This window comes from Natrix helvetica, assembly GCF_964273705.1.
Source record: "Natrix helvetica genome assembly, chromosome: 15".
Taxonomy (NCBI): Eukaryota; Metazoa; Chordata; class Lepidosauria; order Squamata; family Natricidae; genus Natrix; species Natrix helvetica.
The window spans coordinates 6,204,502-6,230,400 of NC_138565.1; the positions used below are offsets into that span (position 1 = coordinate 6,204,502).

General features: G+C 46.4%; 2 protein-coding genes across 2 annotated transcripts in view; both read left to right on the forward strand.

Moving 5' to 3' along the window:
* The first annotated feature begins 2,182 nt into the window (after positions 1-2,182).
* On the forward strand, positions 2,183-10,519 carry ST6GALNAC6 (ST6 N-acetylgalactosaminide alpha-2,6-sialyltransferase 6). Its single transcript, XM_081967018.1, has 5 exons — positions 2,183-2,316; positions 3,552-3,731; positions 4,873-5,270; positions 7,394-7,501; positions 7,597-10,519. Exons 1-5 carry the CDS (start codon positions 2,302-2,304, stop codon positions 7,781-7,783), a joined length of 888 nt encoding a protein of 295 aa, XP_081823144.1. The 5' UTR covers positions 2,183-2,301; the 3' UTR covers positions 7,784-10,519.
* A 4,411-nt stretch (positions 10,520-14,930) lies between these two features.
* LOC309399361 (adenylate kinase isoenzyme 5-like) overlaps positions 14,931-25,899 on the forward strand; it is a 33,155-nt gene continuing 22,186 nt past the window's right edge. The window contains 4 exon segments of the mRNA XM_081967097.1: positions 14,931-15,253; positions 20,481-20,661; positions 21,285-21,446; positions 22,695-22,867. Of these exon segments, the coding sequence (XP_081823223.1) occupies positions 15,191-15,253; positions 20,481-20,661; positions 21,285-21,446; positions 22,695-22,867 (579 nt within the window). The 5' untranslated portion in view covers positions 14,931-15,190.

Below are 25,899 nucleotides of genomic sequence, written 5' to 3' on the forward strand. Positions count from 1 at the left end.
AATTACTGATCTCAACGCCCCTGTGTCTACCCAAAAGGTTACCCCTATCTTTATTCGGACTAAGGGTTCAGGGGGGGGCTCGACTAAACCCTGGTCCCCTTCCCTGTCCCCTTATCCCAGCTTCTAGCCTTTTGGGACACTCTAACATCCAGTGTCCTTCTCCCTTCGACCTCTGCTCTGGATTTAGGATTTATTTGACAATGCAACTACCAGCAATTCAGCTTTACCTTGCATCTTGTCATCTTTCTTTCTTTCTTTCTTCTACTTTTCACAAAGCCTTTTCATGCAATTTCCATGAATTATCCAGGGCACGCTGAGATATGAAAGCCATGGCTAGCGTGCGGGCATTTTCGGGATCCAGGGGATTGATTGGGGTGTAGGTTTTATATGCTTCAACCAGCCTTTGGAAGAAGGCTTCGGGGCTTTCGTCCGGTTTTTGATTAACAAGAGAAGTTTTGGACTTTGTCACTGGAGGTTTTGCAGACTGAAGGCTTCCTCCGTCCGCGGGCTTTAGGGTTTTTCCAATGGCACTACTTAATCTTTCTTTCTCTTCTCCATTAAGGAGAGTAATAATTAACTGTTCCGATCATGCCAGGTTGGATTATGGGTTTTGATAATAACCCTGTTGTTTCCAATTTGTAGTGGTGAATGGGACGTGTTGAAATAGAGGCTAAATTTCTGCCTGTCCCTGTCCATCTATAACTCTTTTGATCCACTTGGCGAAGTGGTGTTAGGAACTGACTTCTGGTTCGGGAAGTGGGTCTACAATTATTTTGATACTTGCCTGCAGGCGTCTTCTTTCTCAGCCGGCGAAATTTTTATTAACTTGTCCTGATCCTGGTCAGATTCTTGGATCAGTGGTGTCCTCCAGATGCCCAAGAGAGGTCGTCGGCCCCCTTCCAGAGAAAGATCTCAGTGGCGCCTGAAGACGGGCGAGATGGCCTCGATGGGGCACCAGTCGGTCCGTTCCGTCGTCAGCGAAATATCGCTCTAAGTCCTGCCCACGGTCGCCAGAATTGTTGCAGAAAATGACAGTCTTCAGACTTCTCAGGATACAGGAAAAGTTTATTTGGCAGCCAGGTTCAGAAAGTTAGCACGTAGCTAACATTGCAAATTCTGAACAACCTTCTTTATCGAAGCACGCATTCTTATACATTCACAAAGACAGCGTAACACGGAAATACTTAACTCATTTCTTATTGGTTACCTTGAGGGAAAAGCCTAATAAGGAGATGGGGGTCTTACTTCTCCTTTTGTTACAGGTATGGACTACGTGCCATTAACGAACTTTAATTGAACCTTGTGGTTTTGGACTTTTGACATAGGGACGTTTGCTGGAACATGTTGTGGTTGAAGGCTAATGACATTTCCGTCCCTTTAAGCAAGCTTCTAACTGTCCCTTTTATGCCACGTCTTCATTCTTATATTTTAATCCATATTTTATTCCACTTTAGATAGATGATAGATAGATAGATAGATAGATAGATAGATAGATAGATAGATAGATAGATAGATAGATAGATAGATGATAGATAGATGATAGATAGATAGATAGATAGATAGATAGATAGATAGATAGATGATAGATAGATAGTGTAGAGATAGGGAGGGAGGGAGGGAGAGAGAGAGAGAGTGGGTGTAGAGATAGATAGGAGAGAGAGAGAGAGAGAGAGAGAGAGAGAGAGAGAGAGAGAGAGAGAGAGAGAGAGAGAGAGAGTGGGTGTAGAGATAGATAGATAAATATATAGATAGTGTAGAGATAGATAGGTAGATAGAGAGATAGATAGATAGAGAGATGGTGTAGAGATAGATAGATAGATGATAGATAGATAGATAGATAGATAGATAGATAGATAGATAGATAGATAGATAGATAGATGATAGATAGATAGATGATGGAGATAGATAGACAGACAGACATAGAGATGGATGGGTGGATGGATGGATAAATGAAAGAGATACATAGATGATAGACATAGCTGATAGATGTGTGTGTGTGTGTGTGTGAGAGAGAGAGAGAGAGAGAGAGAGAAAGAGAAAGTGAGAGGAGAGAGAAAGAGGAAAAGAGGGAGAGAGGGAAAGAGAGAGAAGGGGAGGGAGGGGGAAAGAAAGGAGAGACAGGGAGAGAGAGGGAGAGAGAGAAGGAGAGAGAGGTAGAATGGTCAGAGTGATAGAATGAATGATGAATCTAAGGTCTGAAGACAACTCTGGAGCTCTTGAGGTGACTTTTTGCCTTTGAACTTCAACGCAGGTGCCCAGGTTAGAGTGACTGAATTTCCAACCTAAACTTCGGAGACCACAATGAAAAACCACCAGGTATGAAATTTTGGGGAGAACGTGTTCAGATCCTTCCACCCTTTTCCTGGATGTGCGGTTTAAATGGGAACGATGGTGCAAACTAAGGGGGGGGGAATCCTTTTTTCCCCCCCTTCGATCGCCATCGTTTGCAAAATGCATCTCGTCCTCGACTTACGACTTGCAGTCCAGCTCCTTTGGGGGGGATGGGGGAGAGACAGAAAGGGGAGGGACAGAGAAGGGGGGGGCAGAACAAGTGGAGAGCGAAATGCAGAAGGAGGGAAGTGAGCCATGAACTTGAAGTGCATTGGTGGCAGGGCCAAAATGGGGCAAAAGACTCTCGCCCCCATCATCCTTTCTTGGAAGGTGAGATTTTTAGCAAGGGTGGGGGGGAGCTCCCCAGAAGAGAGGGGGGTCGGATTTCCATCTGCCCAGGGTAAAAGGAGGTCCATTTTCCTGCAAAATTTTAACACCCCCGCTGCATGCGTTTAAATCTTTTAAGCTTTAAACCTTTGCAAGATTTTGAGGCCTGATCCTAAATATCAGGGCAGCGAAGAAGGTTCTGCCCTTTGTATGGGTTTTGTAGTCCAGGGAAATGGACAGGCTTGGGGGGGAGGGTTTAGAAAGCCCCTCCATGTACGGTAGTTGAGGGGTCTGGTCAATTTCGTGTGGATTTCAGCCTTTTCGTGTTTTGTTTGCCTCTTCTGGAAAGAAACAACAGGACGTGGATGAAAGTTTTGTCCTGTTGTTATTGTTGTTTCTTTTTAAATGCAAACCTTCCCTGAATTTGCCATCAAGAAGTGGCTGTATCTCCAGAGGGAGAGTGTTTTATTTATACACCAAGCAGCGTTTGCAAAAGTCAGGCTAAGAGGGAGACGGAAGCAAAGCAGAATTTGTCCTATCTTTGCAAAATCCCAATTTAAAAAATGGCAGAGAGGAAGGGAAGGGGTTTTTTGGGGGGCAAAATTCAAATTAAAAATGGCAAAGAGGAAGGGGAGGAAAAAATTTGGCAAAACTCAAATAAAAAAATGGCAAAGACGAAGGGGAGGGATTTTTTTTTCTTTTGCAAAATTCAAATTGAAAAATGGCAAAGAGGAAGGGGAGGGAATTTTTTTTTTGCACAATTGAAATAAAAAAAAATTGCAAAGAGGAAAGGGAGGGAAATGCGACAGCTTTTCTCAGGGTCTCGGTTATTCCTGGCTGACCTCGTGATCCCCTGATGGTCCCTTTTCCGCTTCTTGTGTCCGTATCCGCAGAGCCCGCATGCCGTTGTCCTGGTGATTCTCTTCGCCTTGTTTATGCTGCTGATCATTTACAACTCCAACAGCCACAGCGAAGGCCTCCGTTACACCGCCTTGCAGGCTAAGACCCCGCTGCCCTCCAGCCTCAAGAAGTGGGGGGTGAAAGGCGAATACCTGCCTGTGCCCGGAGGGAAGGTAAGGGGGAGGGAGCTTGTGGGGAGGTGGGGAAAGGGGTCTTCTGTGCCTGGTTGGCTTAGGAGGGGCTCCCATGTTCTAACAAAGACCGAAGGTTTTTCTGCCCAAGGTGTGCAGTTCGATGAATTTGCCCAGGTTCTGAGTTTCTTCGCGCAAGGATGGTGGGTTTTTTTTCCGAAATCTGGATTTTGAAAGAGTCAAAGGACCAAATTACCTCTCCACCCTCTCCTTCTCTTCTTCCTCCTCCTTCTTTTCCTTTCTCTCCATCTTCTCCTTCTTTCTCCTCCCTCTCTTCTTTATCCTTCTTTGCATTTTTTAATATTGCACTAAACCAGGGGTCCTCAAACTACGCCCCCCTGGGATGGATACATGCAATGGACGCTTGTGTTGCTGCAGAGAGTCTCCCCTTTTGGGGTCTTTTTGTGGGGGTCTGAGGGGGGCAGAAATTCTGACTTGGGGTCTGCTTCAGCCTCCTGGTGGGGGGCTTTGGGCGAAGGCTGGAGGGAAGAGCCGCTGGTGGGGAAGAGCCAGAGGGCCTCGTTCCAGTGGGACGGCATCAGGGCCTGGAACTGGCTGACCATCTCAGGCCACTGAGCCTCCAGGCGCCGGCACCTGGCCTTGCACTCCCACAGGTCTTCCCTCTGCTTGTAAAGCCCATGCTCCTAGTCCTCAGTGAGGTGCTTCTGCTGAGCCTCCTTCTCAGTCAGAATTTGAACTGAGCTCTTTTGCCAACTCTTTCTCCTGGGGGCTGCTTAGCTCCAGCAAATGCTCCCCGTTGGGGGCCCTAAGGAGCCCAGACGGGCAGGCGTGGAGCAGCTGGGAGGGGAGGAGCGAGTAGAGGCTAGCGAGGCGCCCCTTGACGTGAGTGACCACGCCCACCCAGTCACATGACCACCTAGCCACACCTACCCCGCCGGTCATTAGCAGATCGTATTAGTGGTCCGTGGGATTTAAAAGTATGAGGTCCAAAAGGTTGGCCTAAGCCAGGGGTGTCCAAACTTGGCAACTTTAAGACTTGTGGACTTCAACTCCAGCTGGGGAATTCTGGGAGTTGAAGTCCACAAGTCTTAAAGTTGCCAAGTTTGGACACCCCTGGCCTAAGCCCAACTCCTTGCTCCAACTGAGTTGCTTTCTACCCCAGCCCTTGGTTCAGCACTGCAATCAATGTGCCCTCATCACCAGTTCTAGCCACCTCCTGGGCAGCAAACTGGGCAGAACCATCGACAAGTCCGAATGCACCATCCGCATGAACGACGCGCCCACCACGGGCTTCTCGGACGACGTGGGGAACAAGACGACCTTCCGAGTCGTGGCTCACTCCAGCGCCTTCCGGGTCCTGAAGAGGCCGCAGGAATTCATCAACAAGACCCCCGAGAACGTCTTGATTTTCTGGGGTCCCCCCCTCAAGATGCAGAAGAGCATAATCAAGCTCATCGAAAGGGTCAGCCTCAGTTTCCCCAACATGTCGGCCTTCGCGGTTTCTCCCAAGCGCATGCAACAGTTTGACGATTTGTTCCGAAAAGAGACCGGCAAGGATAGGTGAGTCTTCCCTGAAGAAGGCAGGGGTGGGGTGGTTTGCATCCTGAACCGAGAACCTGCGGAACTCCTCGCCACAAGACAGCGAGAGAGAGAGAGAGAGAGAAACCACGAAACAAAGGTAAAAACAAACTAACATATGCGATTATTTCTGACCAACTTATTCTAGAGTATCAAATTTATCTTTCGTTCTAATTTTGTTGTTAGTTGTAAGATGGGGCGAAACCCACTGAACCAATGTCTCGCTTAATGACAGAAGATTTTGGGCTCCATTGTGGTCGTAAGACAAGGATGAGCTGTATATAACTTCCCCACCAAAGCCAAGTCTGACACATTTAAAAATACCGAGACACAATTAATGATTTTCTGGTGTGCCACAGAACTATTACTAAATTCCATCTTGGGCTTTGAATCCAGGATGGTTGAGATCCATTGTACTATTGGGAGACTCAAATTTAGACTGGGCTTTTTGTTGTTGTTAGTTGTGAAGTTGTGTCTGACCCATCATGACCCCATGGACAACGTTCCTCCAGGCCTTCCTGTCCTCTACTATCCTCTGGAGTCTAGTTAATCTCATGCCAACTGCTTCGGTGACTCCATCCAGCCACCTCCTTCTCTGTCATCCCCTTCTTCTGCCCTCCATCGTTCCCAGCATGAGGCTCTTCTCCAGGGAGTCCTTCCTTCTCATTTGGTAGCCAAAGTCTTTGAGTTTCCTCTTCAGGATCTGGCCTTCTAAAGAGCAGCCAGGGTTGATCTCCTCTAGGACTGACCGGTTGGATCGCCTTGCAGTCCAAGGGACTCAATGCAGGAGTCTTCTCCAGCACCAGAGTTCAAAGGCCTCCATCCTTTGGCGCTCAGCCTTCCTTAGGGTCCAACCTTCCATTGCAACTGGGAAAACCATTCCAATACCTACATTTTAAAACATATATAGTATCCCTTTCCATTTCCACCTAACCTATGGCATTCTAACCTCCACCTCATGCTTCCAAATTGATAGAATCTATTCCACATATTATTCTCTATCCCCTTTATTTATTTATTTCATTTTCATTTTTATTTATTCATTTCGCCAAGCCCATATTAGATAACCTAAGTGTAAACATGATTATGAATACATGAAATGGGGACGATAGGACAGGGACGGAAGGCAGGCTGGTGCGCTTATGCACGCCCCCTTTAGGGACCTCTTAGGAATGGGGTGAGGTCCAGGGGAGACAGTTGAAGGTTGAAGTTATGGGGGTTTGAGGACGTAACAACGGAGTCAGGTAGAGCATTCCAGGCATTGACCACTCTGTGGCTGAAGTCGTATTTTCTGCAATCGAGTTTGGAGTGGTTTACCTTGAGTTTGCACCTATTGTGTGCTCGTGTTTTGTTGCGGCCGAAACTGAAGGAGTCATTGGCAGGTAGGATGTTGTAGAAGACAATTTTATCATAGTTCTAAATTGCTAAGCCCAAAATTTCGAGCCTGGTGGCATAAGGGATTCCGTTGTGAGCAGAGGAGTGGAGGACTCTTCTCGTGAAATACCTCTGGACTCGCTCGATTGTATTAATGTCCGATATGCAGTGCGGGTTCCAGACAGATGAGCTGTATTCGAGAACTGGTCTAGCAAACGTTTTGTGTGCTCTGGTTAGCAGTACAATATTACCAGAGAAGAAGCTCCACAAGATTAGGTTGTTTGCAAGGTTTATCTTTTAACGTTACTCTGTCCATTTTCGCACAGACCAGTATCTTCCTTGTTATCTCCTCCTCCGAAGAGGCGTTTGCACTCTTCCGTTACTACGCACACACCATTCTTGCTGTGGTCAAAGTGTGCAATATTAGATATATTGTCCCTTCATCATAACCGTCTGATATAATGCCTAATAAGAATAATTCTGGCTTAAACCCTATAGGTTGCCTAGTCAATTTTTTTTTTCCTAACCACATCGGCATTTGTATCCAAAATTTCCTTCTTGCCTTTTTACAGTTCCACCACATGTGATAATATGTGCCAGGTATTTGTCTACATTTCCAACGAGTTTTGGGGACGTATTGTTAAACCTTTTTGGCCAATCTTGGGGGGGGGGGAAAGATGCCACCTATTGAACATTTCCTCTCTTTTTCTGTTGTTCTCTGCCCTCCCCAGGCAGACTTCCCGGTCCTGGCTGAGCACCGGATGGTTTACCATGGTGATCGCGGTGGAATTGTGCGACCAACTCCACGTTTACGGCATGGTGCCTCCCAGCTACTGCAAGTAAGTAGTCGCTTGCCTGGCTTTCAAGGCTTGAGGTGGGTGGGTGGGTGGGGAAAGTCCCCTTTCTCGACCTCACCTGTCTTTTCTCCTAACAGTAAGACCCCTCCCCACCGGCTGCCCTACCACTATTACGAACCCAAAGGGCCAGACGAGTGCACCACTTACATCCACAACGAACGCAGCCACAAAGGAAATCATCACCGTTTCATCACCGAGAAACGAGTCTTCGGCCGATGGGCTAATCTCTACAACATCACTTTCTCGCACCCCGAATGGGAATAGTGGCAACAAGGAGATTCCCCCCCCTCCCCACAAGTGCCAAAACTGGGATCCTGCAGACTTCCCCACTCCACCCTAACTGGGCCTGGCCAGCATATCCTGGACTGCTGAATTTCCCATCATGCCCTAGAGGAGTGCCTTGGGGCATTAGAATTAGAAGTCTGATGAGAATCACAGTTGGGTAGAAGTCCATATCAACCCCTTGCAAGGTTGCTTCTAGTTGGAGCTTGTTGGTAAGCTCTCCAAGAGAATTTCTCTCTCTCTCTTTCTCTGGTTCTTGTTATTTCTCATAATGCCCTAGAGAAGCACCTTGGGGCATTGTGAGAAATTAGGAGTCCGATGAGCTCACAGTTGGATGGAAGTCTACAAAGGTTGCTTCTAGTTGGATGGTTGGTGGTTGCTAAGTTCTCCAAGAGAGATATGTTTCCCCTCTTTCTCTGGTTCCTGGACTGCTGTGTTACGTTTCCCATCATGCCATAGAGAAGCATCTTGGGGCATTGTGGGAAATTAGAGGTCCGATGAGCTCACAGTTGGATGGAAGTCCATCAAGGTTGCTTCTAGTTGGATGGTTGGTGGTTGGTAAGTTCTCCAAGAAAGTTTTATTTTCCTTCTCTCTCTGGTTCCTGGACTGCTGTGTTATTTCCCAACATGCTCTAGAGGAGTGCCCTGGGGCATTGTGGGAAATTAGAAGTCCGATGAGAATCACAGTTGGGTGGAAGTCCATCTCAACCCCTTGCAAGGTTGCTTCTAGGTGGAGCTTGTTGGTAAGCTCTCCAAGAGAATTCCCCTCCCCTCCCCTTTCTCTGTTCTTGTTATTTCCCATCATGCCATAGAGAAGCACCTTGGGGCATTGTGGGAAATTAGACGTCCGATGAGCTCACAGTTGGATGGAAGTCCATCAAGGTTGCTTCTAGTTGGATGGTTGATAAGTTCTCCAAGAGAGATTTGTTTCCCCTTTCTCTGGTTCCTGGACTGCTGTCTTAAGTTTCCCATCATGCCATAGAGGTGGGCCTTGAGGCATTGTGGGAAATTAGACGTCCGATGAGCTCACAGTTGGATGGAAGTCCATCAAGGTTGCTTCTAGTTGGATGGTTGATAAGTTCTCCAAGAGAGATTTGTTTCCCCTTTCTCTGGTTCCTGGACTGCTGTCTTAAGTTTCCCATCATGCCATAGAGGTGGGCCTTGAGGCATTGTGGGAAATTAGACGTCCGATGAGCTCACAGTTGGATGGAAGTCCATCAAGGTTGCTTCTAGTTGGATGGTTGATAAGTTCTCCAAGAGAGATTTGTTTCCCCTTTCTCTGGTTCCTGGACTGCTGTCTTAAGTTTCCCATCATGCCATAGAGGTGGGCCTTGAGGCATTGTGGGAAATTAGACGTCCGATGAGCTCACAGTTGGATGGAAGTCCATCAAGGTTGCTTCTAGTTGGATGGTTGATAAGTTCTCCAAGAGAGATTTGTTTCCCCTTTCTCTGGTTCCTGGACTGCTGTCTTAAGTTTCCCATCATGCCATAGAGGTGGGCCTTGAGGCATTGTGGGAAATTAGAAGTCTACATACTGAACCCACAGTTGGTTTTGAAAGCCCATCAAGCTTGCTTCTAGTTGGATGCTTAATGGTTAATAAGTTCTCCAAGATAGATCCCCCACCCCACCCCCACCCCCATCTCCCTGGTTTTTCTTCGCTGCCTTGTTCAACTTTAGAGACTTGATCCTGGCAGGGGAGCCCTCCTGACCTACGGATTCCAACTCCCATTATCCCTAGCCAACTCGTTCATGATCAGAGAAAATGATAGTTTGGGAGGTGGTCACCATCTGTTTAGCCCCCTCTTCCGCCGTCTCTCTCCATCTCTTTAGTCCTTTCAAAAGTTGGGTTTTTTTTTTTTAAGAGAGGTCAACTGGGCTAAACTTCCCTCCCCCCCCCCCAGTTGAGGAGGATGGGAGTTGTAATCTTGGGCTATCAAGGAGAGCCAAGATGAAGGTTCTATTTTTTTCCTGTCCTTATTATGAAAATTTTTTTAAAAAATTAAAATAAGTTTTAAAAACAGGACAGGGGAGGGGGAAGAGAGAGCCCTCCAGTGGTCATCTAATCTGCCCCCAAAGTTTCTGAAGGCATTTCATACCTGCTGCTGGCCAAATGATGAATCCCCTTATCTGTCCTATCTAGGAAAGGGGTCTAAAATCTATTGATCTTATTATTATTTTCCTGCCCCGTAGTGGGTACCAAGTGCCCGAGCATCGAGGCAGCTGATTCGGCCTGGCATAACAAACCCTGGCCTCCGATTTGCCAACTCCGCAAATAACATCACAATTCCTACAACCTCAATTGGCAAAATTCAAATAAGAGAATTGAGTTTTGCAACTCCGAGATCTCTCCTGCCAAAACCCGGACCTCCATCTATCCATCTTTCTCAGTTCAGTTCATTTCCATTTGTTGGGTTGCTGTGCCCATTATCCACAGCTGTGACAGCCAGATTAAACGATGACTCCACCCCTCTCCTCCTCCTCCTCCTCCTCTTCCTCCTCCTCCTTTCTGGAGCCCCTTCCTCAAAGATTTGGTACCAAAGCGATGGCGGTGAGGATGTTGTGTCGTTTGGATTTTGCACTGTTGCCTTTTCAATAGTTCTCAGATTGACTGAACCTTTAACGGCCGGTGACATTCTTTCCTGTTAAGGTTACAATTGAATGTGTTGGACGAATCTTAAAAGGCGAAACTTTTATTAAACATTTGACTTGACTAAAAAGGTCTTCCTTTTTTCTTCTTCTTCTTCAATATGGATTTATTTTTACTTCAGAAGTTTGATGACCGTCGTACAAACTAATCCAACCTAAATGTAGAAGAGAAGAAGGGGGGGGAGAATTAAAAAGAGCAGAGAAAAAGAAAAGAAAGCATGAAGAAAAAGGGATGGGAGGGAGGGAAGGAAGGAAGGAAGGCACTTAATGTTGAAACAGAAAAGATAATATAAGGAAGAAAATGGAAAGAAGTTAAGTAAGTAAGTAAGTAAGTAAGGAAGGAAGGAAGGAAGGAAGGAAGGAAGGAAGGAAGGAAGGAAGGAAGGAAGGAAGGAAGGAAGTATTGCACTTAATATTGAAGGAAAAGAATTAATGAAGGAAAAAAGTATTGGAAGGATTGAAAGAAGGAAGGAGAAACAAAGAATTAAACTTAATATTGAAATGGAAAAGAGAACATAATGAATGAAAGAAGAAGTATAGGAAGGAAGGAAGGAAGGAAGGAAGGAAGGAAGGAAGGAAGGAAGGAAGAAGGATTGCACTTAATATTGAAGGAAAAGAATTAATGAAGGAAAAAAGTATTGGAAGGATTGAAAGAAGGAAGGAAGGAGGAACAAAGAATTACACTTAATATTGAAATGGAAAAGAGAATATAATGAATGAAAGAAGAAGTATAGGAGGGAAGGGAAGGAAGGAAGAAACAAAGACTGTTGAAACAGAAAAGATAATATAAGGAAGAAAATGGAAAGAAGTATAGGAAGGAAGGAAAGAAGGAAGGAAGGAAGAAAGACAATGTTGAAATGGAAAAGAATATACGGAAGAAAATGGAAAGAATTTAGGAAGGAAGGAAGGAAGAATTGCACTTAATATTGAAACAGAAAAGAGAATGAAGGAAAAAATATTGGAAGGATTGAATGAAGGAAGGAGGAACAAAGAATTACACAATGTTGAAATGGAAAAGAGAATATAATGAAGGAAAAAGGAACAATCGGAAGGAAGGAACAAAGACAACGATGAAATGGAAAAGAATATATGGAAGAAAATGGAAAAATATTAGGAAGGAAGGAAGGAAGAATTACACTTAATATTGAAACAAAGGAATGAAGGAAAAGGAAACAAGAATAAGGGAGGGAAGGAGGGGACTTCAGCTCCCAGAATCCCCCTGGCTGAAGAATTCTGGGAACTGAAATCCACACCTCGTAACGTGACCAAGGCTGGGAAAAGAATCCTCACTAGGGACAATGCCAAGCGATGCTTCATCCCGTCAGCCCATTTTAGCATGCAAGAAAGACATCAGGCAACGCCATAGTTGCTATGGTAGCATTTGGCTATGCGCAACGATGCTCTCCTGGTCTTTATGGGTGGGTGGGTGGTGGTGGTTGAGCTGTGATGCTAATCCCCTCGTGGGAACACAGAGGGTGGAAGAAGAGAACCAACGACAGAGAGAACTTCAAACTCCAAGGTTCTGCAGAGGAGAATAAGGGGGATCAACTTTGTCTAAATGATATCGACATATAAAGAACAGTTGCTGGAATTGGGTATGTCCAGTTTGATGAAAAGAAGGACTAGGGGAAACAGGATAGCAGTCTTCCAATATCTCAGGGGTTGCCCCAAAGAAGAGGGAGTCAAACTATTCTCCAAAGGACCTGAGGGCAGGACAAGAAGCAATGGGTGGAAACTAATCAAGGAGAGAAGCAACTTAGAACTGAGGAGGAATTTCCTAATAATGAGAACAATAATCAGTGGAACAACTTGCCTCCAGAAGTTGTAAATGCTCCAACACTGGAAGTTTTTAAGAAGATGTTGGAGAACCATTTGTCTTAAGTGGTGTAGGGTTTCCTGCCTAAGCAGGGGGTTGGACTAAAAGACCTCAAAGGTCCCTTCCAATTCTATTTCTATTGTGTTCTCTATATTGTATTCTTTATTCTATTCTAATCTATTCTATTATGTTCCAATCTCTTGAACAAAACAGACGCAAGACAAGGGAGAATTTGGATGCCAGGCTTTGGAGGGGTTTCAATAATTCTTGGCTCAAGAGTGGGAGAAATCATTAAGCTGGCACTTAGACGTTGACATCTGATGCCATTATGATCATCCATACTGTCTCTTTTCCCCCAAAGCTGGCACAACGTCGAACGGTAGGGAGACGGTGTGCGCTTTGGGGGCAACATCATTGGAACGTAGCATTACATCGCCCTGTTTTTTTCTAAACTCCAAGGAGGGCAAAAAAAGTCAGAGCTTCCCTAGCTGGCAAAAGATTCAGGCTTTTTTTTAATGGTGCTGGCAGCAGTCGGACAGTGAGGAGGGTTGGGGAGGAACCTGGGCCAGTCCTGGAGTCTGTGGAAGGCTCGGATGAGGGCTCTGTGTTGGAGGCAGAGATGGGGCCAGGGCCGTATGCCAATTATCAGCTGCCTTCAGAATCAGACATCAGTGAGGCAGAAGAACAGATGGAGCCTGTTCCCAGTGTGCACATGCGCAGAGCTGCCAGACGAAGGGAACAACTAAGGAACAGGGGCCGACTTGGGAGTAAGGCCACAGGTGGACGATGAATGGCCCCTCCCAGAGGAAATAAAAGAGGAGCGAAAGGGGAGTGGAGTTTGCAGGAGGCCATTTATTCGCTTCATTGGTTGGTGACTCTCCGAGACTCTTCGCCAAATTTTGCAGATATCGGCCTGGTAGATTACGTTATTCCAGTTTAGTTTCCCCATATGGCGAGAATACCAGTTGCAGAGATGGGGGAGGAACGGGGCTGTGGGTTGCTGCTGGCATTACTGCTGGTTCGGTGCGCAAAATTTTTTGTGCGCCTAAAAAGTTCTGCGCATGCGCAAAACGTTAGAAAAGGCAGAACAATTTTTGCAGTGAAGATTGCTCTGCGCATACGCAGAACTGAAAATCAAGATGCCGCCGATAGAACCGGTTCGGGGGCGAGGGCAGCCGAGTTACTACATACTCAGCCGAACGGGGCTGAACTGGTAGGAACCCACCTCTGGGAAGGAAAGAGAGGATTGCTCATTTTCACCCCTTTTTCCGAAGTCTTCCGAGGGCTGTTATTTCCTCTGTGGATCGCCTGATTTTTCCGAACCCTTTTGGACCGAGACCAACCTCGCACCCACGTCCGGAGGCTGTGTTGTGTTTTCCCATCAATGCCGTTGGAAACTGCGCCGGCTGCCCTGGCATTGCATAACCAGGAGGCTGTTTCCAGCAACATGGCCTGGAAAACATTCAAAGCGAGAGGAAGAAGAGGAAGGGAGGAGAGCAAGCCAGGGCGGGGAGTTGCGGGTCCCGTAGCCCCTTTTTCAGCAGCGCAAGGACCCCCCCTCCGTGTGCAGGAGGAAGCAGGGACTGAGGCTGGCGCAGGGGAGTCTCTCTCTATAACAAAGGAGAAAAGAAAAAGAATATCGGTGTGATTTTTTTTTCCTGCTGTTTTTGAAGGAAAAGGTGGATCTTGCTAGCTGGATGTGGGAGGCTTTGTGCAGAATTTTGGGAGAGTGTAGTAGTAGTTGGAAGAAAGAGCCTCGGGCTGGGGACGATGGGAGGTGTTATCAGAGGAGACAGAGGTGGTGAGTGGTGGCAGGCTGTAGCTCATACATGTGGGGGGAGGAGGGAGAAAGTGAGAGAGAAGGGAGGGAGGGAGAGATGCAGAGAGAGAAACTGGGAGAGAGAGAGAAAGATGAAAGGAAGAAAAAGAGAAAAAAGACAGAGATACAGAGAGAGAGAGAGAGAGAGAGAGAAGGGAGGGAGGGAGGGAGGGAGGGAGAGGCTCAGAGAGAGGAGAGAAATAGAAAGATGAAAGGAAGAAAAAGAGAAAAAAGACATACAGAGACAGAGAGAGAGAAGGAAGGAGGGAGGAAAGGAAGGAAGGCAAAGGGAAAGGGAAAGAAGAGGGAGAGAGATGAAAGGAAGGAAGGAGAGAGAGAAAGGGAGAAAGAAAGAAAAAGGGAAAGAGAGTTGGAGGCAGCTTTAAAGACAAAGACAGAGAGCGAAGGAAGGAGGGAGGGAAGGAAGGAAAAGGGAAAGAAGGAGTGAGAGAGAAAGAAAGAAAAAAGGAAAGAGAGAGTTGGAAGCAGTTTTAAAGAGAGAGAGAGGGAAGGAGGGAGGGAAGGAAAAGGGAAAGAAAGAAGAGAGAGGCGGAAGGAAGGAAGGAGAGAGAGGGGGAGAAAGAAAGAAAAAGGGAAAGGGGGAGAGAGTTGGATGCAATTTTAAAGACAAAGAGATACAGAGAGAGATAGAGAAGGAAGGAAAGGAAGGAAGGAGAAGGGAAAGAGAAAGAAGGGAGGAAGGAGAGAGAAAGGGAGAAAGAAAGGAAAAAGAAAAGGGAGAGAGAAATGGAGGAAGTTTTAAAGACAGAGACATAAAGAGAAAGAGAGAAGAAAGGAGGGAGGGAAGGAAGGAGAAGAGAAAAAGAAAGAAGAGAGAGAGAGAGAAGGGAGGAAGGAGAAAGAAAAAGGGAAAGGGAGAGAGAGTTGGCGGCAGTTTTCAAGAGCCTTCGAAACAACTCGGCCAGCTTTGCGTAGCCCTCTGCATAGGCTCAGATACACTCTTTCCACCCAGCCACACACGGTGGGCAGTCTTCGGCTCGACCTCCCGCCCCCGTTCCCCGCCCCGAGCCAAGAACGGCCGCCAGAACCGGGCTGGACAAGGAAGGGAAGGGAAGGGAAGGGAAGGGCGAGCGTCCCAGCAGGGCGATGAGCGATTCAGCCGAGGCTGGAGAATACATCTCCCGTCGGGAGATCCCGCGGCTCTTCGAGGTAAGTCCAGCGGAGTGGGGGTCTCCTCCACCGGTGCAAGCGAGCCCCCTCCTCCCGGGCGCCTGGGCTCGCCTCTGAGCATGCACAAAGCGCCCCGGGCGCAGCCTGCATCGCTCCAGGGCGCTTTGGGGAGTATTCAAAGTTTCCAAACTTTGCGCGGGACGCCAGGAGGGTCGCGTGAGGTCAGCCTTGCCAGGATGCCCAGGATGGGAGGCAAGGGGTTTCTGAGCATAAGCAGAGCGCTCTCGGGGCTGGCAATTCGGGCAAAGTGGGGAGGGGGGAGCTTCTTCGGGATGGGCAAGGCTGCCCCTTAATTCGTCTGGAGCGCAGCTGCGAATGATCCGTAATACAATACAATACAATACAATACAATACAATACAATACAATACAATACAATACAATACAATACAATACAATAGTAGAGTTGGAAGGGACCTTGGAGGTCTTCTAGTCCAACCCCCTGCCTAGGCAGGAAACCCTATACCGTTCCAGACAAATAGCTATCCAACATCTTCTTAAAGACTTCCAGTGTTGGGGCATTCACAGCTTCTGGAGGCAACTTCTGTTCCACTGATTAATTGTTCTAACTGTCAGGAAATTCCTCCTCAGTTCTAAGTTGCTTCTCTCCTTGATTAGTTTCCACCCATTAATTCCACCTCCATAAGAAATGAAGTGGAGACGGGAACGCTGCTACAAGGGGAGGGGAAATTGTGCACAATCACACACACAAACACACACTTGTGAGACTATCTGGAAAGATGCCCAGACGGCTCCGGAGACGTTGGGCTGCCAATCCAAGCAGAGCCAAGGGCGTTTGTGCCCGCGCGAGGGGCTTCCTCTGGGGCGACCCCAAACCTGCGTGGCGAAAGACTGGAGTTTCTTTTTCCCCCTCTCCCCATTACATTAAGGCCTCTCTGGGGTCCTCTTTGGGCTGGTGCTGCCCTGCCCCCACTGGGTGGCTGATGCCATGGATGAAATGAATGCCCAGGGTGAGTCAAACCATCAGCTGGCATGGAACAATTGGCATAATTTTGCAACCAGGACTGAGGAGGTTTGAGTCCATTCCACTTTGCTTTTTCCCTTCCCCTCCCCTAAACCCTGTAGAACCTCCAGCTGCTGTGAGGTGCTATCTTAGCTTTCCTTGACCCTGATTTTTTTTAACCTTGCTGAAAAGCACCCAAGAGTGAGGCTGGGGGGGGGTCTTAACAGCATTTATCGGCCCCTATGATAACGATTGGCAGGAATAAAAATGTAAATGGCCGATAAATAAAATTAAACATATATTTATCAGTTAATTTCTATTAATGCATGTTAGTTATTAACTTTAAAAATGCAGTAAAATGTAATAAACATGTTGTTGCATTTATATGATAGGGACATGGTGGCTCGGGGGCTAAGGCGCTGAGCTTGTCGATCAGAAAGGTCGGCAGTTCGGCGGTTCGAATCCCTAGCGCCGCATAACGGAGTGAGCCTCCGTGACTTGTCCCAGCTTCTGCCAACCTAGCAGTTCGAAAACGTATAAAAAAATGCAAGTAGAAAAATAGGAACCACCTTTGGCGCTAAGGCGCTGAGCTTGTCGATCAGAAAGGTCAGCAGTTCGGCGGTTCGAATCCCTAGTGCCGCGTAACGGAGTGAGCTCCCGTGACTTGTCCCAGCTGCCAACCGAGCAGTTCCAAAGCACGTCAATAAATGCAAGTAGAAAAATAGGGACCACCTTTGGTGGGAAGGGAACAGCCTTCCGTGCGCCTTGGGCATTTAGTAATGCTGGCCACATGACCACGGAGACGTCTTCGGCCAGCGCTGGCTCTTGGGCTTTGAAACGGAGATGAGCACCGCCCCCTAGAGCAGGAAACGACTAGCACATATGTGCAAGAGGAACCTTACCCTTACCCGCGCGGGCTGTGATGGGGAGTACGAGGTACTCCCACGTAACACCTCTCCTGCGCGAGCTGCATTGGCTACCTGTGGTTTTCCGGGTGCGTTTCAAGGTGCTGATTACCATCTTTAAAGCGCTCCATGGCACGGGACCTAGTTACTTGCAGGATCGCATCCTCCCACATACATCCCTGCGGCCAATACGCTCACACAGGGAGGGACTTCTCCTGGTGCCATCCACTGGACAATGCCGGCGGGCGACACCGAGGAGTAGGGCCTTCTCTGTGATGGGCCCAACCCTCTGGAATGACCTCCCCCCCGACATTAGAACCACTTCTGACCTCCGCTCCTTCCGGCAAAAACTGAAGACTCACCTGTTCTGATTAGCAGGCCTGGCATAATTCAACTGTCCCTCCTGGCAAACGTACTATATCTGGTTATTTTAGGGGTTTTTTAATTTACTGTATTTGTTTTTAGGGGTTTGAATTTATTTTATATCTGCTTTGTACAGTTCTTTTAACGGCATTTTAACCTCCTCCATGTCAACTGTCAACTGTACATATTTAATTTTATTGTATCTTGTTATATTTTGTATGAACTGTACACCGCCCCGAGTCCCTTTCGGGAGAGGGGGCGGTCTAGAAGCATTAAATTAAATTAAATAAATTAAATTAAATTAATATTAATTTAAAAATGCAGTAAAATGTAATAAATATGTTGCTGTATTTACAAGGTGCACTGAAGGGTTAATATGCACAGATTAATACGGGGCCCCCTATACTTGTGGGGGCCCACAGGCAAGGGCCCCTGAGTGAGGCAGGTCGCCGTGATTTTCAGTAGCCGACAAAAGGCATAGCTGGTTTGCCATCCCCTAATTCCAAAATGTGAGATGAGATTGCCTGACGTCGCTCTTGGGACATCCTATGGACAGATAGACTGCCTCTCCCTCAGGAGGCTCTACTTCTCTAAAAGGGACCAAGAAAAGAATAAGGCGGATGGCATCTCAGGCCAAAGTGGGATGTTTTGCTCAACTTTCTGATTTTGTTTCTTTATAGCTTTTATTGTCCCGCCTTTCAATGACCAGCTTATATGTTTATAAACATTTCCAAGAACAAGAAAAACAAAAAAGGAGAAATAGTTTACACAGCAGAGAAATGCAGTAAAATGGGCCCAGCACAATTTATAATCTGGGTTGGCCTTCTGTTCTGTTAAAATATATATTCCATTTACAGCTAATATTTACTGATCTAACATTCCTATTAAGGCCTGCTCTCCATTCAGCTATCCCAGCTTACTGTGAAGTTCCCAGAAGATGACCTAATTAATTTACGAGACAAAAGCGTTGCCACTTACAGCTTTTCATTTCTGTTTATGTTTGTCTTTGCTTTTATTTATTTTTACAAATAACTCCAGGTGGCAAACGTAGTGAGGACTTTTTGCATCCTGACGTACCTCACAGGATTGTTGTTGAATTGAAGTGAGGGGGAAACTCCCAGGTAAATGTAAAGGTTCCCCTTGCACATATGTGATTGTCATTCCCGACTCTAGGGGGAGGTGCTCATCTCTGTTTCAAAGCCCAAGAGCCAGTTCTGTCCGAAGACGTCTCCGTGGTCATGTGGCCGGCATGACTCAACGCCGAAGGCGCATGGAACGCTCTTCCTTTCCCACCAAAGCTGGTTCCTGTTTTTCTACTTGCATTTTTGACGGGCTTTCGAACTGCTAGGTTGGCAGAAGCTGGGACAAGTCACGGGAGCTCACTCCGTTACGTGGTGCTCGGGATTCGAACCGCTGAACTGCCAACTTTTCAGATCGACAAGCTCGGAGTCTTAGATACACTGCGTTAAACTCCCAGGGAGGAAGAAACAATAGAATGAAATTCAAGAAATAACCGTGGCAACCAGCGAAGGGGGTATTAAGGCCAGAAACCTTCCCCACTGGATTTTCCCACAATGCATCAGAGCGATGCTTCACCCCGAGGCATTCTGGGGTATTTAAAAAAAGGGTTGGCTAAATTCAGTTGTGCATTGCCTTGTTTGGCTCAGCGAATTCCTTTTCTCTTCGGACAATTCTGCAGAGCAATCTACACAACAAGAGTGTGTTTGTACTTTGTACATAGCAGCAGCGCAGCGTAGCAAACGTCTCCATGGCTAATCTTGGTTTTGCAATGTGTTTCTTCCGGGAACTTTAACAAAAGGGCGTGAGAGTCGTGGTTTTCAATCCCGGTGACTTTCATTGCAGTGGACTTCAACTCCCAGAATTCCCCTTTTGTCCATTGGTTTTCAAATAACGGAGACTGCAAAACACCAGGCTAAAATTTGCATTTTATACCTCCAATTAACACATCTTTCCTTACAGACACTAAGAGAAGAGATTGAACTGCCAAGAGATTGGGCAGGGGGTTGGACTAGATGGCCTACAAGGTCCCTTCCAACTCTGTTAATCTATATCTATATATCTCTATCTCTATCTATCTATCTATCTATCTATCTATCTATCTATCTATCTATCTATCTAATGTGTGTGTGTTGTATTTGTGCTGATAAATAAATAAAGGGAGGCTAGTATGGATCCATTTCAAGCTATTTAGCTCTCATCAGCTAGCCATACCCTTACTGGGATTTGAACCTGGGATGTGTTATATACTAGGCAGACTTGCTAGCCACTACTCCACCGGTTCTCCTCCTTTATCAGCTAAGCCAGGGAAATAAGTATGTGTTTCTGTTACAACCCCTGGTATGCCCAAATATGGGAGGGAAATCACTCCTCCCTCTTTCTGTCCTTCGGCTCATCACAGAAAACCGTAAAACCATATAAAAAACCATATTAAAAAAAAAGGCAACAATAAAAATATGGGTTTCTGCCTGCATGGTTTTCTGTGATGAGCCGAAGGACAGAAAGAGGGAGGAGTGATCTCCCTCCCATATTTGGGCATACCAGGGGTTGTAACACAAACACAAACACAAACACACACACACACACACACACATATATATAATCTATCTCTATTATCTATCTATCTTTCTATCTATTTATTTATCTATCCATCTATCTATCTATCATCTGTCTGTCTGTCTGTCTGTCTATCTATCTATCTATCTATCTATCTATCTATCTATCTATCTATCTATCTATCTATCTCTATCTCTATCTCTGTCTCTATCTGTCTTCCTCCATTCTTCATTTTTCCTCCATTCCACCTCCTTCTCGTCTCCTTTTCTTCCCCTCCTCTCCCCTCCCCTCTCCTTCCCTTCCTCCTCCTCCTTCTCCTCCTCCTCTTTCTTTTTCCATTCTTCCTCCTCCTTTCTTCCTTCTTTTTTTCTCCATTCATTCTTCAATTGCCTCCTCCTCCAGAGCATGTTGACAGGCCTGATGTATTACCGGCCTGAAGATCCCATCGACTACCTTGAAGGATGCTTGAAGAAGGTCCGGACGATGGGTGGTCTGGAGAAGCTGCAATGGGACACATTCCTCAGACAAGAAGACCTTCAACCTACCGCTGGGGGCTTAAACAAGAATGCCATCTTCCAGTCAGGTGGATGTCCATTCTACAGGTGGTGGGTTTCGAGATTGACCTGATAAGGTCAATATGTTAAGTCCATGTCTCCCCCAGACGTCCTTCCCTCTGAGATCCATGGGGTTCTCCAGCTCCAGGATGGGTCCTTTGGGATGTTGGGAGGAGAATTATGTCTCCCCAGGCGTCCTTCCCTCTGAGATCCATGATGTCTCCAGCTTCTGGATGGGGATAGAGGTCCTTTGGGATCTTGGTAGGAGAACTATGTCTCCCCAGGCATCCTTCCCTCTGAGATCCATGGTGTCTCCAGCTCCTGGAGAGGGACAGAGGTCCTTTGGGATCTTGGGAGGAGAACTATGTCTCCCCAGGTGCCCTTCCTCTGAGATCCATGGTGTCTCCAGCTCCTGGAGAGGGACAGAGGTCCTTTGGGATCTTGGGAGGAGAACTATGTCTCCCCAAGCATCCTTCCCTCTGAGATTCACGGTGTCTCCAGCTCCTGGAGAGGGACAGAGGTCCTTTGGGATCTTGAGAGGAGAACTATGTCTCCCCAGGTGCCCTTCCCTCTGAGATCCATGGGTCTCCAGTTCTCACGTTGTCTGAGGAGTTTCCCAACTAGGCTATGAGTTCTTTCTTCTCTCTTGCAGGCTCCTCCTCAGCTCTGTTCAGTTTCCACCAGGACGGATCCTCTGTGCAGAGCCAGTTCTCCATCGAGAGCGATTCCGATTTGACCGAATCCACGGGACTAATCCAAGAATACGACGTGTTCGACCCCGAACGCCCCCGTCCCAAGATCGTGTTTGTGATAGGTGAGAGGTTTCAGTCAGAAGAAAAGAATTGGGTGTGTGTATGTGAGAGGAGCAGATCCTTGGCGGGTTGGACTGGAGGACCTCCAAGGTCCCTTCCAGCCTTTGGATTCCGTCAGGCTGACAGAGGCCCAATTCATAGATAGATAGACAGACAGACAGATAGGTAGATAGATGATACCATAGATAGATAGATAGATGGATGGATAGATAGATGATAGATAGATAGATAGATAGATAGATAGATAGATAGATAGATAGATAGATGATACCATATAGATAGATAGATAGATAGATGATAGATAGATAGATAGATAGATAGATAGATGATAGATAGATAGATAGATAGATAGATAGATAGATAGATAGATAGACAGATAGATAGATAGATAGATAGATAGATGATAGATAGATAGATGATACCAGATAGATGATAGATAGATAGATAGATAGATAGATAGATAGATAGATAGATGATAGATAGATAGATGATACCAGATAGATGATAGATAGATAGATAGATAGATAGATAGATAGATAGATGATAGATAGATAGATAGATAGATAGATAGATAGATAGATAGATAGATAGATAGATAGATGATAGATAGATAGATAGATAGATAGATAGATGATAGATAGATAGATGATAGGTAGGTAGGTAGGTAGGTAGGTAGGTAGGTAGGTAGATGATAGATAGATAGATAGATAGATAGATAGATAGATAGATAGATAGATAGATGATAGATAGATACTATAGATAGATGGATGGATTGATGGATGGATGGATGGATGGATGGATGGATGTATTTGTGTTACAACCCCTGGTATGCCCAAATATGGGAGGGAGCTCACTACTCCCCCTTTCTATCCTTCGGCTCACTACAGAAGACCATCCAGGCAGAAAACCATATTTTTATTTTTAATGTTGCCTTTGCTATGTTTGTGTTGTATTTCTGCTGATGAATAAATAAAGGGAGACTATATATGTATGTATGTATGTATAAGGTATATATGTATAGATAGAAACATAGTGGATATTTAAAAGATGTAGAAGTGTTGCAAAGATGATATAAATGTATATTTTTTTAAAAAGAGTTAAGAAGTTGCAGGATTATAAGAGGGAATGTAGAATTCCTTCGGGGGATCTTAATGTAGACCAAACCCCTTTGACTAATTCTCGTCCCAACGCTTGGATGCCCCTTCGATCCTGCTTCCTCTTGAAATGACCCCCACTCTTCTCCCTCGCAGGGGGTCCCGGCAGCGGGAAGGGGACCCAAAGCCGGAGAGTGGCCTCCCACTTTGGCTTCGTCTGTGTCTCCGTCGGAGAAATCCTGCGCGCTCAGATGCTTCGCCGGGCCACCAACGAGAAGAAATGGGAGCTGATTGCCAAGATCATTGCCGACGGCGAGTTAGCCCCGTCGGTAAGCAAAGCGCGCCTTAAAGCTGCCCTTCTGACTCACCCAGGGTAAGTCCTCCCCTTATGACCAAAGCGGAGCCCCAAATTCCCCTCGGTAAACAAGACAGCGATTGAGTTTTGCCCACGATACATTATTCTTCCTTGCCACCGTTCTTAAGTGAATCGCTCCTGTTGCTAAGTTAGTCGCACGGTCGTTAAGTAAATCTGGCTTCCTTCGTTGGTGACCGTTGATCACTTACAAACTTTGCTGCATTCCCATAATAGGCAAATCAATATTCAGTCGCTTGGCAATATGATTCATATTTATGATGGCGTTGCGATGTTCCCGGCGTCTCACCATCCCCTTTGGTGACCTTCTGACATGCAAAGTCCACAGGGAAGCCTGATTCGCTTAACAACCGGGTTACGTATCAACAGTGGTGATTCACATAACAACTGTAGCAGGAAAGGTCATAAAATGGGGGCGAAACTCACTGAACCAATGTCTCGCTTAATGACAGAAGATTTTGGGCTCCATTGTGGTCGTAAGACGAGGACGAGCTGTATATAACTTCCCCACCAAAGCCAAGTCTGACACATTTAAAAATACAGATACTCAATTAATGATTTTCTGGTGTGCCACAGAACTATTACTAAATTCCATCTTGGGCTTTGAATCCAGGATGGTTGAGATCCATTGTACTATTGGGAGACTCAAATTTAGACGGGGCTTTTTGTTGTTGTTAGTTGTGAAGTTGTGTCTGACTCATTGTAACCCCATGGACAACTTTCCTCCAGGCCTTCCTGTCCTCTACCATCCTCTGGAGTCCATTTAAGCTCCGGTGACTCCATCCAGCCACCTCCTTCACTGCCATCCCCTTCTTCTGCCCTCCATCTTTCCCAGCATGAGGCTCTTCTCCAGGGAGTCCTTCCTTCTCATTAGGTGGCCAAAGTACTTGAGTTTCCTCTTCAGGATCTTCTAAAGAGCAGTCAGAGTTGATCTCCTCTAGGACCGACCAGTTGGATGGCCTTGCAGTCCAAGGGACTCAATGCAGGAGTCTTCTCCAGCACCAGAGTCCAAAGGCCTCCATCCTTTGGCGCTCAGCCTTCCTTATGGTCCAACCTTCACAGCCATCCATTGCAACTGGGAAAACCACAGCCTTGACTATATGCACTTTTGATTGGCAGGGTGATGTCTCTGCTTCTTAGTCTGCTGTCTAGATTGGCCATAGCTTCCCTCCCCAGGAGCAACCATCTTTTAATTTCTTGGCTGCCGTCCCCATCTGCGGTGATCTTGGAGCCCAGGAAAGTAAAATCTGTCACTACCTCTGTTTCTTCGCAATCTATTTGCCAGGAATTGAGAGGGCCGGATGCCACGATCTTAATTTTCTTAATGTTGAGTTTCAAGCCAACTTTTGCACTCTCCTCTTTCACCCGCATCCAGAGGCTCTTTAGTTCCTCTTCGCTTTCTGCCATTCGAGTGGTATCATCTCCATATCTCAGGTTGTTGATATTTCTCCCGGCAATCTTAATTCCAATTTTTGATTCATCTAGTTCTGCCTTTCTCATGATGTTCTCTGGATCTACATTTTATTCAGGGTTATTTTTCTCCTTTTAGGCAAGGAAAATGAATTATTGGAGGGGAAAGAATGGAGAAATCGGGTTTGCATTCTTTTCCAGTTCAGATTCAAATCTGAGTTAACAAATCTGGAATTATTCCAGAATTACCCACCTGTGCGATATGGTTCTTTCGTTATTTCACAATGAGGAGTTTTACTAAATTGGCGTTTTTTTCTCTTTCTTTAAAGCAGTTCTCCATCCTTCTTTTAACGGCCTTCTACCTTAGTGAGCGAGCCACAAAGTGGGATTAAAATAGAATAGAGCTGGAAGGGACCTTGGAGGTCTTCTAGTCCAACCTCCTGCTCAAGCTGGAGACTCTATAGTATAGGGCCTATACCATTTCAGATAAGTGACTGTCTAGACTCTTCTTAAAGAGTCTATGATGGAGCACCCATTATTTCTGGAGGCAAGCTGTTCCACTGGTTAATTGTTCTCACTGTTAGGAAGTTTCTCCTTCATTCCAGGTTGCTTCTCTCTGATTAGTTTCCATCCATCGTTTCTTGTCTTGCCTTCTGGAACATACGTTGACCCCTCCTATTCTTGGTGGCAGCCCCTCAAATACCAGAATCCTATCATGTCACCCATGCATCTTCTTTTCTTTAGACTAGCCAAACCCAAGTCCTGCAGCCATTCTTCATATGTTTTAGTCTCCAGGCGGTTGTGACCGAAGCTTCCCAAGAGCGTGAAGCAAACTCCTTGTCCCGACAAAAAACCCCTTTTATTCATTGACTGTGAATTTTGCTCCTTCACCTCCAGTAAAGTCTTTCAAGGGAGGATTTACAGTCACAGACCTTATCTGGCTTGGAGAGCTGCCAGGCTGAGATCTGCAGAACTTGGCCAGGAGCCTCAGAGAGTCACGAACCAATGAAGTGAACTAATGGCCTCCTGCAAACTCCACTCCCCTTTCGCTCCTCTTTTATTTCCTCTGGAGGGGCCATTCATTGTCCACCTGTGGCCTTCCTCCCAAGTTGATCCCTATTCTTTAGCTGTTCCCTTTGTCTGGCAACTCTGCGCATGCGCACACTGGGAACAGGCTCCAGCTGCCTCACTGATGTCTGACTCTGAAGGCAGCTGATAACTGTCAGACGGCCCTGGCCCCCTCTCTGCCCCCGACACAGAGCCCTCATCCGAGCCTTCCCCAGACTCCAGAACTGGCCCATGTTCCTCCCCAACCTCCTCACTGTTTGAATCTGCTGCCACCTCCGCTGGCCGCTAGCGGGCCACAACGCAGGTCTTTGATTATCTTAGCTGCTCTTCTCTGAACATTTTAATTGGGGGAGAACTTATCCTGCTATGTTTGGGTCTCCAAAACCACCTCACTTTCTCCTGAGATACCACCTTATTTCCTCCTTTTTACTTTACTTTTACTTTTATTTAACTTATAAACCGCGCCCTCTCCCAGAAGGGACTCGGGGCGGTGTACAGTCATATTAAAAC